This window comes from Liolophura sinensis, chromosome 11, assembly GCF_032854445.1.
Source record: "Liolophura sinensis isolate JHLJ2023 chromosome 11, CUHK_Ljap_v2, whole genome shotgun sequence".
Lineage (NCBI taxonomy): Eukaryota > Metazoa > Mollusca > Polyplacophora > Chitonida > Chitonidae > Liolophura > Liolophura sinensis.
In genome coordinates this window covers 16,485,957-16,503,937 of record NC_088305.1, presented here as the reverse complement: position 1 = coordinate 16,503,937, position 17,981 = coordinate 16,485,957, and the positions used below count along the sequence as shown (strand labels likewise).

Here is a 17,981-nt window from a genome sequence, read left to right as displayed (position 1 = left end):
TTTGAACACTTAACCACCATGACAACGTATACATGAAGTGCACTTAGCTATTAAAAGGCTACGTGTAGATGTTCTTAACACCGACAACGCTCCATGAATGAATGAGGTTTTCTTTCTGTCAGTGGTGACGAATCGTTTAAAATGTTCATACCGGATGCCGATCGCCATTTTATAAGTCTGTACACTTAGCCTCGTTTTCGATTTAACCATGAAAGGAGCGAGAGCGTGAGTGCGTGAGTGAGTGCTTGGAGTTTGATGTCGTGCAAGTAATGTGCCTCCTTCTTGCAGGACGTATTTCCACCGCTCTTTTATCTTCATTCAGCTTCACTGAGACGACTTACCGAAGGCAAGTAAGCCGCCCCGCCCGAGCACTATCCCCTTCATGCTGAACGCCAAGCGAGGAAGCTACAACTTCCTCTTTTAAGGTCTTAGGTGTGATTCGAACCAGGATTGACCCTGATGTCCCGGCCCCGAAGAGAATGCTCCACCAGCTGAGATATCGGCACCCGGCTCGTGAAGATAGTATGCGGCATACTTTTCATGCTACCTAGCTGGAACGTGATGTCGATGACACACAACAGGGCATCTTACTCAGTCAATGCATTTTGACAGCGGAAAGGTTGGTGGGGGGGTGGGGGGGGGGGGGGGGGAAGAGATTTAATCTGCTGACCAAAAGAGAACTTTAGTTGGAAGTATTCAGTTTTGAACCCAAGTTTCTCACCTGATTTTAAGGTCAATGTTCCTCTTGTCGTCGACACTTACAAGCTGGGTACACTCAAAAAAATAACCTGTTAATTGTAACAGAGTCTGTAATCTGAGTGATGAGAGAATATATACTGTTATTATAACAGAATACTCTGTCATATTCAACATAATATCTTGTTAGTCTAACAGAATCCTTACGTTGAATTAACAAATTAATTTTTTGAGTGTAAGAGTCATGGGTTCGAATCTTTACTCGGACCAGGTTTGTCTTCAGACACACATATGCAGGCTTGCCCATACGATTATCTACGTGGCCAACTCCCACCAGAAAAAAACAAAACAAAAAACAGTTCCTATCACTGAGATTAAGTTATTTCGACTTCATGGACTTGTCAGAAATTCATGCTGACTTTAAAACAGGTGAAGAATGAATGCACGAATGGGATCCGTACGGTTGGGCTATTCGCGGGATCACGCGTACATGTGGGACAACTATAACTCCGGCATTACATACAGATAACAGTATATTAGTAAAGCCCTTTCTATATATATATATCCGCCTTTAAAGCGGGAGATCTGGGATAGAATGTCAAAAATCCAACTGATCCACAGACAGAGCTACATGTACTTTTACAGTTGTTTATAGGCTTGCTGAGCTATGGCGTTTCCGGATCTAAACGTCTTTGCTGCCCGGTACACTGTGCCGCTTATATATGTATATACAATGTATGTAGTCTAGCATAAGCTGGAGTTTTACGTCGTACTTTACAATTTTTCGGTCATATGACGACGAGGAGAGTGTACATATGCTGTGTCTTCTTCTTGTGGCATGGAGAGCCCAAAGCGATGCCGCCACTGAATTATCATGCCGAAGACACCAGACATGACACCCCACTCAGTCAAATTACACTTACATGGTGTTAACCAGTCCAGTTTCCTTGCTCTAACCGATGCAGCAACAAATGCTATTTTCAAAGTCTGTGATTCGAACCGACCTGACTTGGCCTGAACCAAACAGGTAGTTCACACAAACTACATCGTTACAGCTGAGTATGGTGTATTTTCACACCATATGTGCTGCGCGATCACACCCATTCGCATTCCATCGTCGTTTGCGATCAAAAAATCATTCGCAACAATAACAAAAAACACATTAGAATTCTTTCCTGTGGATATGAATGTATCTATTCAAACAGTATTAGACCATCCGCAATAATATGTAGTTATATATAGATATACATATATAAAATAAAACAAGGGGCGAGTGAAATCGTCCCAGGATTCGACCAACCTCGGCTCAGTGAAATAGCCACAACAACTTGATATATATCAAATACCTTTACATATCAATAGCCTTAATCTGACTTAAATATACAATGCTGTGGCAACATTTGTTAAAATACACAATGACCAGAACACAACAAGCAAACAGCATAGCCGCAGAGCATAGCTAAATGCACAACCATTATCTAACGTTTAACTTGATGCGATGAAACAATTTTTACCTCCGATGATTAATTATAAATACACAATAGCTGACCAGCATGTCGAACAATGAGAAAATATAAAATGGTGAAGAGAAAACGAGCGTATTTGTTTTCATTAAAACAGACGTGAAATCGTTAGTTTATCACTCGCCTACCGCCACTGACAGGGAAAAAAAAATAAATAAATAAAAAAAATAACAGCAATTTGCTATACTCCGCATGAACATGGTGTATCAATGAAGTATTTAGTGATGCACAGCATGGCCAAACTATGATATGTAATACTGCACATTGATGTACTGGTCGAGAGTATGTTCTGAATATATCATGATACGATGCTAAAGAAAACTGTGCGAATATTTCGTGAGAATGTTTGACACATTAGCCCGGCAACACAGGATAACATAGCCCGGCAACACAGGATAACACACCCAAACAACACATCTGAAATACACATTTGTTTATCATACAAAGGTCTAAGGTTAAAACAAAATGATACACGTGGCAAATAAAATGGAAAATAATTGTGTCATTCGTGGTGAAACAATACAGGTTTGGTGACGATCCAAAAAGAGAAATAGCGATGTTGAATTACTGCCATGAATAAATGTATAATAAAGTTAATAACTTATTTTGGTAGCAAGGCTACTAAACAGCTCGCTTGTACGAAACACATGAATGCAAAACTTGAGCTCACTACATGAAGTACGTTTTTTTTTAAAATACCACACGCAACATCTTGTTTAACATTGCTTGCCCTGTTATTGGATGCCGAGGCTCAGGGCGGGACATAAGCTAGGCCTGTACAGTGCACAGGCGAGCTAAAAATAAACTAGAAAGTAATCAATAAAATTCAAGTCACGCTGCTAATAAAAAACAACAACAACAACAACAGTCTTGATACGGGCGCATTGTACAAAACAAAGTAATAGAAAAACAGCGCAGAGGTCGAAAAAAACTTCACCCAGTGATTTTTTTTGTTTCATCACTACAGACAATGCAACAGACAAGTGGTATGCTAAAATTTACACTCTAAAATATAATCCAAAAGTTCAATTTAAAGTAAACAACTGGGCCATAAAGAAGTAATTTGTCCAAGTATAACGAGTAACTGTTTAAGAGATTCTAAGGTAAGAGAAACTTGGCAAAATAAAAGAATATAAATAAATCCTACAGGCATTATAATATTTTCATGTTCTTTTTTTTCAGGTTTTATGACTGTCCTTATAAAATCAATCACGTTAACTACAGTCCATTCTATCTAACACACCAGAAATTCTTGATAAATCCTCCACAATACACAGACAAAATCTTCACCAATCCTTCACAATAGATGTAGAAATGAGATTTTCTGGACCAGCTCTCCAAAACACACTTCATAAATTCATGATGATTCTTTAAAAACAACTATTTCAAATTATTGAGAACTCCTTCAAAACAAAAAACACATGAAAATAACCAAATAATGGTAAACACATTGAACAATTAGTTTTGGATGACAGTTCCTGAAAAATCTGTCAGAATGCGATGAAGTCACGCCCTTGAATAACCTTCATGCAGATGAACATACTTGGAATTTTTTACTTAAACTTCACAAAAAAAGATCTGGTGAACACTTGTTCAAAGAGGAGGTCATAAAGTAAAAAAAACTATTATGAGAAGTACTTGAGTGAAGATCAAATAAGTAGCTAGCTAACCTACATCTGTTTACTATCGACAAGTGTGAAGCTAATATTCCTCTAAGAATAAGCTCAGACAAAAAAGAAAGCATTTCTGCTATTGGGTGAGCATGTTAAAACCTAGCCTTAGGCAATCTGTTGTCTCACCATGGCTAGTGAGAACAACAAAAGGCAGGCAAGGAAAAAAAAAAACATCACAAATACTTCAAGAAACTGAAACAAGTAATGCCATTTGGAAGTTTAACCTAAAGCTCATCCTTCATAAAAACTATTAATAGGTGTAAACCGACAAAATCTAGATTCACACAAAAATGGCATGATCGCTGCTTCAAAATATCGCCATGTACAGAACATCTTTAACAACTAGAGTAGGTGTATCTCAAACAACTGTCTTTTCCAAGTCTGTTTGAAATTAAAACAAGAAAGGCCAATTAACAAGAATTAAGGTGATATTCACCCTGTACATCAATAGAGGATTTCTCTATGCAGTCAACATCACTATACTTCATGTAGTGCAGATTTTGTGGATGGGAAATGGAATAAACGGCAGCCACAAGAAGTTCAGATAAATGAAACAAAAAATTCGACATGTTACTAGTAAAAAAGATTGAAGATTGAAGCCAGACTCTTCGACATTAACCTATTAATACGGAACAATAATTTTTCACTTCATATTGCACAATGACTTGATCCACTTTTTAATCTGATCAACAGTAAAGAGAAGTAAAGCCTCACAAAACATCTACACGAAACAGGATTTGCCATAATCCAGTTTGCTCCAACCATTAATCCTCCCTGCCGTCAGTGTGGTTAAAAGTGCTTAAGTACTATGTAAAATATTTATTTATTTATTTGCTTGTTTGATTGGTGTTTTACGCCGCACGCAAAACCGGCCAGCATTATGGTGGGTGGAAACCGGGCAGAGTCCGGGGGAAACCCACGGCCATCCGCTTGTTGCTAACAGACCTTCCCATGTACCGCCAGAGAGGAAGCCAGCATGAGCTGGACTTGAACTAAAAACAACAGCATTGGTGAGAGGCTCCTGGGTCATTAGGCTGCGCTAGCGCATTAACCAACTGAGCCAGGGAGGCCACCTCTATGTAAAATATTATTCAAATATTTGAACAGTTATGCTTTCCCAATATTAACCTACTATGAGAAGGCAGCTGGTCTTGTATATAGAGTGATAGCATAAATACAAAACAGAAAATTCTGTTAAACAAGCTGTTATGTGTAAGTTTCATGAAGAATACTTAGTGTTAAGTAGCCCTTATTTAAGTAGGCTTCATATGACATATGTTGTGCTAGAAGTCAAAGGATATGTGAAAGGGAACTCTAAAATAAAAATTATGTTTCTAGCCAAATGAAGAAAATTATGCCCCAGAATTTCTGTTTAGAAAATTTCACTTTGGGGGTATTTTATACCTGTTAATTACCCCTCTATATTATGGATATTTTCCCTCAACGGTTAGATTTTTTCAGAAATTACGTCATCATTGATCTTGCTCGAAACTCGGTGAACACCCCCCAAAGTGCCCCAAGCTCGGTGAACCATGTCGCTTCAGAGTGGCCAAGATGACGTACACAGCTACTGCATGGCTTCTTCGGGTCAGCTTTTCGGCCCCAATTTGGCCAGACCTGTTCAACCAGTCCTCAACAGAGTTCCCAAACAGGGATCACTGATGACATCACCACTGCAAGGCACTGAATTTCCGGACTGACCACTGGGGAGTTAAGAAAACTGTGCTTTGAAGCCATTTTTAACCCCCAAAGTGAAGGTTAAAAAAATTTTTTGTACTGTGATGTATTATAACACATGATAATCTGCATATTAAAACATAAAACAAAAGCATTTCATGTATCCTTTAGGGCTTACTTTAGCTAAGTGTGCCTTGTAAAACTGGAGCCATAACTGTCACGTCTGCTAAAGAATCAATAATCGATCAATTTCTCCAGCTTATTGGTAGACAGGTATTATTAAAGCATACAAAAATTGTGAGAAATTGGTCAGCACCTTGTGAATTTTGGCTCGAAAGATTCCTAAAACATTGTTTGTTACAATTCAATTGGGAAGACAACCACAGTTTCCCCAGTACGTAACCATGTGCAAGTTTACATGACCCTAGGTCATACGTTACGTGTAAATCAGGATTAAAATGTGTGCACGTCTAACTTCCTGACTAGACAACTCTCATTTTAACAGATCATACTTTCCTTTATGACCAAGATACTATATAATACCGTTGATTTACCGATCGCCTTGGCATAACCATCACCCTCTTAGGTGGACTACCCACACGTCATCCAAGCTAAGTTTCTAACCCCTCATAGTTGGACTACACACACATCATCCAAGCCCACTTTCTAACCCTCATAGGTGGACTACACACACATCATCCAAGCCCACTTTCTAACCCCTCATAGGTGGACTACACACACTTCATCCAAGCCGAGTTTCTAACCCCTCATAGGTGGACTACACACACATCATCCAAGCCCACTTTCTAACCCCTCATAGGTGGACTACAGACACATCATCCAAGCCCACTTTCTAACCCCTCATAGGGGGACTACACACACATCATCCACGCCCACTTTCTAACCCCTCATACGTGGACTACACACACCTCATCCAAGCCCACTTTCTAACCCCTCATAGGTGGACTACACTCACATCATCCAAGCCCACTTTCCAACCCCTCATAGGTGGACTACACAAAATTGGCCTGTAACTAAGTTAACGTTCAAACTTGAAAATATATAAATAATGATATAAACAACATTTATGTGTGCGTTTAGAAAGAAGCTGGAGTGTTCGTTATATAGAGCTGATTAGACAAAGTGTATGTAGCATAGCATGAACAGCACTAACCACCAACAATGGCTGCCATGGTAGTTACATTCGCATGGACATCACTAACCACCAGAACTGGCTGTCATGGTAGTTACATTCACATGAACATCACTAACCACCAGCACTGGCTGCCATGGTAGTTACATTCACATGAACATCACTAACCACCAGAACTGGCTGTCATGGTAGTTACATTCACACAGACATCACTAACCACCAGCATTGGCTGTCATGGTAGTTACATTCATATGGACACCACTAACCACCACCAGTGGCTGCCATGGTAGTTACATTCACATGGACATCACTAACCACCAGCAATGGCTGCCATGGTAGTTACATTCACATGGACATCACTAACCACCAGCAATGGCTGCCATGGTAGTTACATTCACATGGACATCACTAACCACCAGCACTGGCTGCCATGGTAGTTACATTCACATTGACACAACTAACCACCAGCAATGGCTGCCATGGTAGTTACATTCGCATGGACATCACTAACCACCAGCACTGGCTGCCATGGTAGTTACATTCACATGGACATCACTAACCACCAGTAATGGCTGCCATGGTAGTTAGATTCGCATGGACACCATTAACCACCACCACTGGCTGCCATGTCCATTGGTGAAACAAGTACGTGTATTAATTCACACACACAAAACAAAAAAAACTGGCAATAACAGGATTTGAACTCTCAACCCAAACAACACTTCACACTTTATAGCTGTACACTTCTCTTGACTGCCTGCAGATTCACCAATCAATATACAAACTACAGGTAGTACAGATGTCATTTACACGGCATGACAACATACACATAGATATTCCTATATTTACAGTTACTTACAAGACGACACAAAACAACTATGTTCACTGAGCGAGGCCTCATCAAGCCCTGGGAGCTGTTCTCACGACTTTACTGACATCATCACCTTGAGGTACTGCAACGTGTTGTGCGCAGCCTGTCCGTGTGCGTCGTCAATGGTTGCGCCTGTCCCATGGCAGACGGCAACCGGCATGGTGGACAGCTGTACTAGACACTGACGCATTCCTGAAAACCAAGAGAGGCAATTAGTTTACACTGACCATGCCTCTAGAGTACACATCAACTTTACTGAACAATGACATGAATTAATTCTATTTTATTGTTGCTTAACTCCAAACTCTATGATATTCTTCATTTTAATAATACGAATTGATAATTCCTCCTGTAGCTGTTCCATACAAGGGGAGACAACCCTGTACATATTTCTGGTATGCGTATGGGCTGTCTGCCCATGGCTATAATATCAGCTCACTCCTTAGTCATGTATTTTTTTTCCCTTTTTTGCTGAACGTGGAAAATAACATTGAAAACGACAGCTTTTGTTAGGAATATCATTACATAAAGCAGGACCCATTTTGATAAAACGTCACAAACTGCATGATAACCTTAAGGCATTTTGATTGGGACATTATTTCTGAATATCAATTATGAAAACTAGATACCCTCACGGAAGTGCAAACCTCCACACTTTAACATACCAATGCCCCACCGCATACAGAAAGACAGTACCATACTCTACATTCTTGCTCTACGTCTGTAGCAATGGTGAGGTATACTACCAAAATTTTAGGACACAGATGCAGAGCACAAATTTCATGGATTGGAGCTAGCTCTAGACCTAAGCTCTGCACCAAATTTCATCTAAATTGGTCCATAACTTTTTCCTTTAAAATTCCTGACAGACAGGGACACAGACAAGTAACTGCTGTCGAAAACTTAGCCTCCTTGGGGAAAGTAAAAACAAGACTTTTGAAGTTCAGTGCGAGTTGCCTGCAAAAGCACAATGATAAGGCTAGTTTGAAGTAAAAGCATCAGGTACAACACCATTTCTACCATATAACACTATCACAAAACATTTTTTTTTTCTTATTTTCCTCATAAAACCACATCATTTTGCTAAACCTCGACAATGTCATTCACAAAAACAATAACAAGAAATTTGAACTATGAAACTTTGTGAAAGTGGCTGCCTGAAATTTGCCCAATGACTTCATGTTCACAAAACTGAATCCTCGACTCACCGCTGACACTGATCTCGCGAATGTCAATGTAAGTCACTTCAAAGCGCTGCACCTCGGCGATTTCCTGAAGCATCTGGCAGTAGTTGGTGGTTGGGATGTTCAAGGGTTGGGCCTGCAAAGCTTGAACACTCTTAGGACTAGACTTCATGATTTGTTCATAGAACTGCTGTATCTGTTGAACTTGGAGCGGGGAGGTAACTGGCACCTTCTTCCCTTCCTTCAGGGCTGTGTAGGCAGATCTCCGGGGTTCAGCAGGCTGAAATCAACACGTCACTCATACATTTACTTACTCATTTCGTTAATTTATACTGCACCCAAGAATATTACGCTCACATAATGTATAGGTTTTTGAATGGTTATGGTTTCTGTATGGAAGACACACCTCGCAATACAGAGGAAACTGTGCAGAGCATAGAGGAAACTGGACAGATTCTGGACAAAATAGCCAGTCATGGAGGAAACCAATAAGAGCTTGGAGGAAGCCGAAGAGAAAACCAGTCTGGAGGAAATCTGACAGCCTGGACTAAAACAAGACAAGACAAGAGAAAACAAAAATAGATCCTAAAGGAAAACAACTAGCCAAGAGGAAACCAGATAAACCCAGGTGGAAACTAGGGATAATCTGCAGAAAACCTGACAGGACAAGCAAAAAAAAACCACACAGGTCAAGGAGGAAACCAGACAGAGAAAGGTGGAAACCCCATAGATCCTGGTGGAAACCACTGCAAGTTTGCTTACAATTCAGGAAAGCAGTATAGGCTAACTCAGCAGTGGTCTTGACACAGGAGTAGACCATGATATGCCGGTCTTACCAGAGGGATTTCATCTTCCTCATCTAAGTCCTCCTCCACCACGTTTTCCTTCTCCTCACCTTCCAGACTGCGGATGTACGTCAGCATCGTTGACGCCGCCGCTCGCTTGGCAGTCTTCTTGGAACGACCAGTGCCTGCAGACAACAGAAGGTGTGACTCAGAACAATCAACCTGCTGATTTAACTACTGCATCTCACATATAATTCCAAACTACAAGAAATTTGTTGCTTGGCAAGAACACAAGAAACATGTATTGGACGATACCCTATGTCAATATTTCTGCTTTTCTTTGCATAGGGCAACAGCCTTGGTCATAATCGTGGTCTTATCACCACACTATGGTGTGAATGCTAACACTAGGGTGTGAATACTGACACTAGGATGTGAATACTGACACTAGGATGTGAATACTGACACTAGGATGTGAATACTGACACTAAAATGTGAATATAAATACTGACCCTAGGGTGTGAATACTGACCCTAGGATGTGAATGCTGACGCTAGGGTTTGAATGCTGACCCTAGGGTGTGAATGCTGACACTAGGGTGTGAATGCTGACACTAGGATGTGAATGCTGACACTAGGGTGTGAATGCTGACACTAGGGTGTGAATGCTGACACTAGGGTGTGAATGCTGACCCTAGGGTGTGAATGCTGACACTAGGGTGTGAATGCTGACACTAGGATGTGAATGCTGATGCTAGGGTTTGAATGCTGACACTAGGGTGTGAATGCTGACACTAGGGTGTGAATGCTGACACTAGGATGTGAATGCTGACACTAGGATGTGAATGCTGACCCTAGGGTGTGAATGCTGACACTAGGATGTGAATGCTGACACTAGAATGTGAAAACTGACACTAGGATTTGAATGCTGATGCTAGGGTGTGAATGCTAACACTAGGGTGTGAATGCTGACACTAGGATGTGAATGCTGACACTAGGATGTGAATACTGACACTAGGGTGTGAATGCTGACACTAGGGTGTGAATGCTGACACTAGGATGTGAATGCTGACACTAGGATGTGAATACTGACCCTAGGGTTTGAATGCTGACACTAGGGTGTGAATGCTGACACTAGGGTGTGAATACTGACCCTAGGGTGTGAATGCTGATGCTAGGGTTTGAATGCTGACACTAGGGTGTGAATGCTGACCCTAGGGTGTGAATGCTAACACTAGGGTGTGAATGCTGACACTAGGGTGTGAATGCTGACACTAGAATGTGAAAACTGACACTAGGATGTGAATATGAATACTGACCCTAGGGTGTGAATACTGACCCTAGGATGTGAATACTGACCCTAGGGTTTGAATGCTGACACTAGGGTGTGAATGCTGACACTAGGGTGTGAATGCTGACACTAGGATGTGAATACTGACACTAGGATGTGTACCTGGCTTTATGCCACTGCCTACATATAGCACAGTCATAAAATTAACATTATTTGGCAGTGCTCCATATATAAGGGTGTATTGGCATTATTAATGCCTTCAAAAGGGCCCAATCTGCATGTAAGTTAAGAAATGAGCATACCAAATATGCCCAGAAAAATTATGATACGCATTAGTTTCTAAAGCATGCGTCCATAACGCTTCATGTTGATAGGCCTGATCATCGCACCAAACCAGTGACAGCTGGATTCGAAAACGCTACCTCATTTGTAAATAAGCACTTTGATCATCTGAGCCAGCAAGGCAAGGCTCAACTGTAAGGAGTATTGCCTCGCCCATGGGCAGTGTTTTCCAAACCTGCACATACCATTCACACCCTTTTTACGCACCTTTTTCTTGGTGTTTGCCCAGCTTGACAATACAGACAAACTCTCTGGCATGGGCTGGTCCTTGCTCGTCAGCAAACTCGTACACAGGTGGCTTGATCAGCTTTTTCTGGGTAAACTCCTGCAGCTCTCCTATCGGGTTTCCTGGAACGCCCTCATCAAAAGCTTGTCCATTGCTGGAACTGAGCAAACGTGTATACACCTATTATAATAATTATTTCATTATGTCATTCGTGTTTCATGGCCCATTCAAGAAAACTGCACATATGCAACAGGAGTTAGCTGTATAGTGGAATGAAACTGCGCTCTTAACCATCAAACACACACAGGTTGCTGCCAGACACTCTGATGTTCGATTAGACGGGAAGCCTGCATGAGCTGGACTTGAACTCCATTCACACTTGACTTCATTGGTGAAAGGTTGCAGAGTCATTGTCTTGAGCTACCACGCTTATGAAACAAGCATGAGAAAGGGCTATTTATTTATTTGTTTGGTGTTCTACGCCATACTCAAGAATATTTCACTTTTTTTATGACGGTGGACAGGATTATGGTGGGAGAAGCCCTTGACCATTCGCAGGTTGCTGGCAAACTTTCTCACATACTGCTACACAGGAAGCCAGCATGCCTGAGAAAAGGTTATTATTACTCTGATAACACCTTGAAGAACAGAATTTTGGCACCTCCACATACTTTTTAAACTTTCTAAATTTGGAGGCAGATTTATTTATTTATTTGATTGGTGTTTTATGCTGTACTCAAGAATATTTCACTTATACGACAGCGGCCAGCATTATGGTGGGTGGAAACCGGGCAGAGCCTGGGGGAAAATCCACGACCATCCGCAGGTTGCTGAAGCAAATTCTCACTTACGGAGAGGAAGATTTGGAGTCTGAAGAAGTCTGAAAATAATTGTTTAGACTGAACATTCACACACCTGTCTTAATACAATTACCTTATTTATTTGTGTTCATGCCATATTCAACAATATTTCACTTATACAATGGCAGCCAGAACTATGGTGGGAGGAGACTGGGATATTCTACAGTCTTGTAAGCGTGTGCAAATCACACCCTCAATGGTAATCTGCAAGTGGGGCCCTCCGTGGCTCAGTTGGTGAGTGCGCTAGCACAGCGTAATGACCCAGGAGCCTCTCACCAATGCGATCGCTGTGAGTTCAAGTCCAATTCATGCTGGATTCTTCTCCGGCCATACATGAGAAGGTCTACCAGCAACCTGCGGATGGTCATGGATTTCCCCCGGGTCATGGTTTCCACCCAACATAATGCTGGCCGCCATCGTATAAGTAAAATATTCTTGAGTACGGCGTAAAGCACGAATCAAATAAATAAATAAATAATCTGCAAGTGATAATCATAGAACTGTTCAAAAAACAACGATCAAGGGCTGTCTTACTTTCAACACTACAGAGAACGCGATAACATTGGATGCGAGGTACATGGCTTAAGTGTCAGGCAATGACCCAAATGATTTGTATTCAGCTTTATTATGACTTATTATGACAGAGTGAACATCAACAGACCCCTAGCTAGGATATGGTGAAGGCATGGAGGTAGAGCCTCCCAGCCAAATGAGCCGGGCATCCGGCAGCCTGTGGTCCTGTCTGCCAGAAAACTTGCACTGCCGGAAATGCTTTCATCACATCAAAAGACTAGTTTTGCATCTAACACCAGGATAAATTAAATGACCTGAAATATTGTATTTCAGTAAGCCTTGTAATCCTCATAGTCAAACGGGATCCTTCAAAATCGTGTAAGGTTTTACGGTAATCTAGGATTCAATAGCAAACTGCACTAAAAGTCAGTGCACTGGTATATTTAACAAACTTTCACTTGAGAACACCTGTTTTCGGAGCCTATTAAAAGGCTAAAATATTGCAGGAAATCATCCTGCCTTCAAAACACTGTTCTAGGATGGACTAATGCTGAACTCGGCATGCTATTGTGTCAACTCAATGCATCGCCATTCTAGGTGCTACACATGTAAATTACGATTTCGTGAGCAATGGCTTGGCAAGGTCACAAAATTTGAGCGTTTGCACAGATGTTTGCGCAGCCAGCCGATTCCGGAACTTCAGAAACCATGCCTCAGGCACTCAAAATGTCTTTAACTAACGGGTTTCCGATCTGGAAGCAACTCTCGGGAATAGGAGGGAAAAAATAAATACACGTATGTACAAGATCATTTGCCGATGGAATTATAGTGTATAGCGTTGCTTTACTCGACAGAAAATTAAATTAACACGAAAAAAAAAAAATCTTTACAAAGGACATTTTAAGGCATGGCGCTAGGTCCTGCAGTTTCACAGAGGCATGGCGGAGCTCCACTCGATAAAACGATAGCTAGGGCTCTGCATCAAGCAGCTTTTGGATGACAGAAGCTAAGAGGCCTTACCCCCCATTTTCCTCCTTAGACTGGGGCTTCTCTTCCTCTGGGGTGAACTCCCCATTTACCCCCAAGATCTCTTTGAGGGCAGCCTGAGCAGCGCAGTGTTTGGCCTTCTTCTTACTGGAACCTGTACCAAAACACAAATGACATTCCCATGATGACTGACCGGTTAACAGATTAACTCTTTTTATTGTAGCTCACCTAAAGTTTAGCTAATTTCAAGTGACACCATTTGATTGACTGTGGTCGATTCTTCCACCTGATAGGGCCACTTAAAGATTTATTTATTTTATTTATTTGATTGGTGTTTTACGCCGTACTCAAGAATATTTCACTTATATGACGGAGGCCAGCATTATGGTGGGAGGAAACTGGGCAGAGCCCGTGGGAAACCCACGACCATCCGCAGGTTGCTGGCAGAGGCCACTTAAGAGCTCTAACGTGAAGTTTAAAGAGCAACTTAACTGTTGGTAATCAAAAGAATCATCTTATGGCAGTAGAACTCCATCGTGCTTCTCAAAGAGCATTTTTACAGTTCCGACTTATAGTGAGATACCCATGTACTGTATTAACTTTAATGGCACTGCAACAGTTTTTCCCTTAAGTGATGATGTTGAGCTCCAAGGCAGGGTATGGGTAAATCATAGAACTCGGGGAGTCTACCACTATTTCTGCAGGTACATAAACCACCCGTTTGTAGCCACGGAGGGACTAACAACAGCTGAGTTCAAAACCATGCCTTCATGGTCAGGGGACCATCAGTTGCCCAGAGACATGTTAAATGTATGCACAAAAATACAAACAAGACAAACATCTTTTGAAAGATTTAGAAGCAGACTTTCTCACACTTAGGTTGAACAATAACTATAAATGTTTCATCAAGGAGGTTGTACAATCTAGGCCAGACAATCCAAACTCACCTCAAGTAGCTGCTGTCTGACTGGTTTGTATTAAACTTAATTATTTTCTTCTCATATGACAATGCTATGCCAAAAAATAATGTGGAACAGTTATCAAATCCAAATGTTGTCCTTCATCATTTCGGCGTATCAAGTTTCGCACTCAGAGTCAAGATCTTCTTCCTGTACATTTAATCTACATGTTTGGTGCATACCTTGTCCATTTAGATGGACTCAGTACGCTATTTAAAATTCTTACATTCATCGATCTTGGCACTGAGTCCATCCTTGACCCTCCAAGAAAATGCCACACTTTTCCAAACTTAAACTCAACAGAACTGATTTCAAGGAGGTTCGCACTGACGGCACCCAAAGTAGACTGCACTAAAAATAGAGGTTCCTTTCTATGCCTTTTGGGGTTGAAGTATGAGGAATGAAGTTGTACTTGCGAATGGCGAAGGGAACACAGTAATTTTCTGGAGGATTTCAATGCCAAAACTCATTGTTACATTTCAAACCCAGGAGTTGGTCATGTGACACTTCAAAATGGCTGTCAACAGCGAAGCACTAGGTACTGCCAAAGTTCTAGCAGTCAGTGTGACCATAAGATAGCGAAGTAATCAGTTTCGTTAGTGAGGATAGCAAATGAAGAGAATAGTTTTCGAGACTCCATCGCAAAATGACTTGGAAATAACACGTGATGAGGTGAGTTAGATTGCCATGGGTGGAAAGGAGATACCAGTTTGAAATCCACGCCATCGTTTTTGAGAGGGGGGATGAACTCGCGATGAAAGTCAGAATTTTAAAACAGCACACAGAGACCATCTAGATGGACAAGTGCATCACCTGACTACATTTACATGCCACTCCAAACTGTCCAGAACTGGCACATCAATAAAGACAATGGAAATACTTACCCTTTCCAGTAGCCGTGACCTCCCCAACACTGACTCGGATCACAAAGGTGGGCTCATGGACGGCCCCCTCATTTGCTATCAGATCATACTGAGGGGTGATGCCTTTCTTTGTGCAGATCTCCTGCAAGAAGCTGATGGGAGTTTTCCCGGCCGGAACAGACATCTGCAAAATCAACAACGTCAGTATTGCATAAAGCTGGCTCTGGATGACAACTCTCCTAGGGCCTCGCATAGTCATGGTTGGGTCCCCTTCAGCCCGGTAGGATGAGTTGTAAAATTTCAGAAAACAGTCGATTACTGACGTACTTCACTCATCAAGCCATTCCTTTACAATGCTTAGGGTCCCAGGGCACCTGACTGTTAAAATTTCAAGATGTCAAGCACCCCAAAGGTGAATTACCATCCATACTTATTTAAAATAAGTCTCCATCTCCGCTGACTTCTCAAATTTATAAAATGGCCGCCATCTACACGTTGCTGTCAGGCAGCTGGATGCGAAACAGCTAACCCTTACTTCATTTGTGGAAGTCAGGCATGTCAAAACAATGGCATGTGCTCTAGTTAGGTTCCCTGATGAGCTATTTGTACCAACTAAAGTAAACGGGATTCAAACCAGCCTGCGCATGATCGCATAACAACAAAAGGACTTTATAACCAGCATAACTGAAAGGAGGGTTAGTTTCGTATCCAGTTGCCTGGCCAGGTATACTCCCTGTGTGGCCCTTTCATAAATGAGAAGTCAGCGGAGAGGGGGATTTTCATAAATATGGATGGTTACTTACCTTTGGGATGATGGACATCTTGGAATTTTAATGGTCAGGTGCCCGAGGACCATAACCATTGTAAAGGGGTGGCTGGATGGGCGAGGTCTGACAGTAACTGACTGTTTCCCAACATTTCATAATTCACCCTAAAGGGCTGAAGGCGACCAAGCCATGACTACGCAAGGCCCAACGAGCCTTGTCATCCAGGGATATAAAAAAGCTTGGAAGTTTTAAGGTTTTTTTGTGTGTTTTGTGCACACTTGTCCTGTCCGTGATTACTAACCAGTTTCTTAGCAATAACTTTGGCAAGCATTTCCTTCATATTGGTCCTTGAACTTGGGAAGCTCATGGTTTTCTGAGAAAACATCGTAATGTTAATCGCTGTTGTTGTTGTAATTCTATCAAAAGATAAACACACGTGCGCGAGAATTTCGACCTTCACACCACATCGACGGGGAAAATCGGACTGTGCATACTGTGAAACTTACATTGCACACTTGTTCTGCTGACTACAGGAAGGGGATACGATAAAAAGTGTTGTTTTCGCGATGTATGAAGGAACACGAGGAAAATAAAATCCTTCTTTGTGCTCCCCGGAAGTTTCTATTTCTGTGTTACTCTCCGCACATAGGTATTAAGTATACAATAAAAGCCGGATCTGCGCAATATACGGTGAGGACTTTTCTTTTGCTTAATGTCTTTCAAAGTGTAGGAAAATATAGAATGCTCCATCATTGGCTATGACAGTGAATCGGCTTCAAATACTTCAAAGCAATAACCATTTATTACTCAGTGTGTAATAATGCTAAACCGTATTGACAGCATACTTGTTCATCAGCTTTAGTGGCGGAGTAAGTAAATGTAACAAACCTAGATGTGGGTGAGCGTCCTTTTATTGGAAGATTCGAATATGTTGTATACGCACTTATATGCCAGCGGTGTGGTAAACAGTACACCAGTCAGATAACAGATTTAGCATCGGTGCTAACAGATTTTCAATGAAAATCACTGTTTTCACTCCTGTTAGTGGATATGGTAGGCAATGCTCTACATCTTTAAATACACCGCCAAGTTTGTTTTTTTTTTCCATTTTACAAAGCTCAGCGTGAAAACCGGCCCGGCTTTGTTAGATGTTAAAGAAACTTTCTTTATGAGTAGGCCTAAGTATATGTATCAACTAGTCTATGGAAGACATCGGTCGTAGGAATTGACCAATTTGACCACACTTGTTGTACATTATTTTAAAATGGTCCTTTTTGATCTCCATGTTGGAATTGGCCATTCTAATTGTGTGAATACTACAGAATCACCTACATGTTGGGACTGGCTATTCTATAATTGTGTGAATGCTGCAGAATCACATCCATGTTTGGACTGGCCATGCTAATTGTGTGAATACTACAGAATCACCTCCATGTTGAGACTAGTCAATCTAATTGTGTGAATACTACAGAATCACATCCATGTTGGGACTGGCCATTCTATAATTGTGTGAATACTACAGAATCACCTACATGTTGGGACTGGTCATTCTATAATTGTGTGAATACTACAGAATCACCTACATGTTGGAATTGGTCATTCTATAATTGTG

At 41.4% G+C, this 17,981-nt stretch overlaps 1 protein-coding gene across 4 annotated transcripts; it reads right to left on the bottom strand.

The window, feature by feature from the left end:
* Nucleotides 1–3,200: 3,200 nt before the first annotated feature.
* Nucleotides 3,201–16,991, bottom strand: LOC135477637 (interferon-inducible double-stranded RNA-dependent protein kinase activator A homolog). Of its 4 annotated transcripts, XR_010445223.1 has the most exons (8): nt 16,671–16,856; nt 15,624–15,786; nt 13,814–13,934; nt 11,402–11,580; nt 9,614–9,747; nt 8,802–9,057; nt 7,582–7,785; nt 3,201–5,595 (listed from the first exon to the last, which is right to left on the bottom strand). XR_010445223.1 is itself a non-coding variant. In XM_064757805.1 (7 exons), the coding sequence occupies exons 2-7, from the start codon at nt 15,784–15,786 to the stop codon at nt 7,643–7,645; spliced, it is 996 nt and encodes a 331-aa protein (XP_064613875.1). In that variant the 5' UTR covers nt 16,876–16,991; the 3' UTR covers nt 6,851–7,642. The 4 variants fall into 4 exon arrangements, 3 of the variants coding, with proteins under 3 accessions (XP_064613875.1, XP_064613872.1, XP_064613874.1); XM_064757805.1 differs by lacking the exons at nt 3,201–5,595; nt 16,671–16,856 and adding an exon at nt 16,876–16,991 and having other exon boundaries at nt 6,851–7,785; XM_064757802.1 differs by lacking the exon at nt 3,201–5,595 and having other exon boundaries at nt 6,851–7,785.
* Between the last annotated feature and the right edge of the window lie 990 nt (nt 16,992–17,981).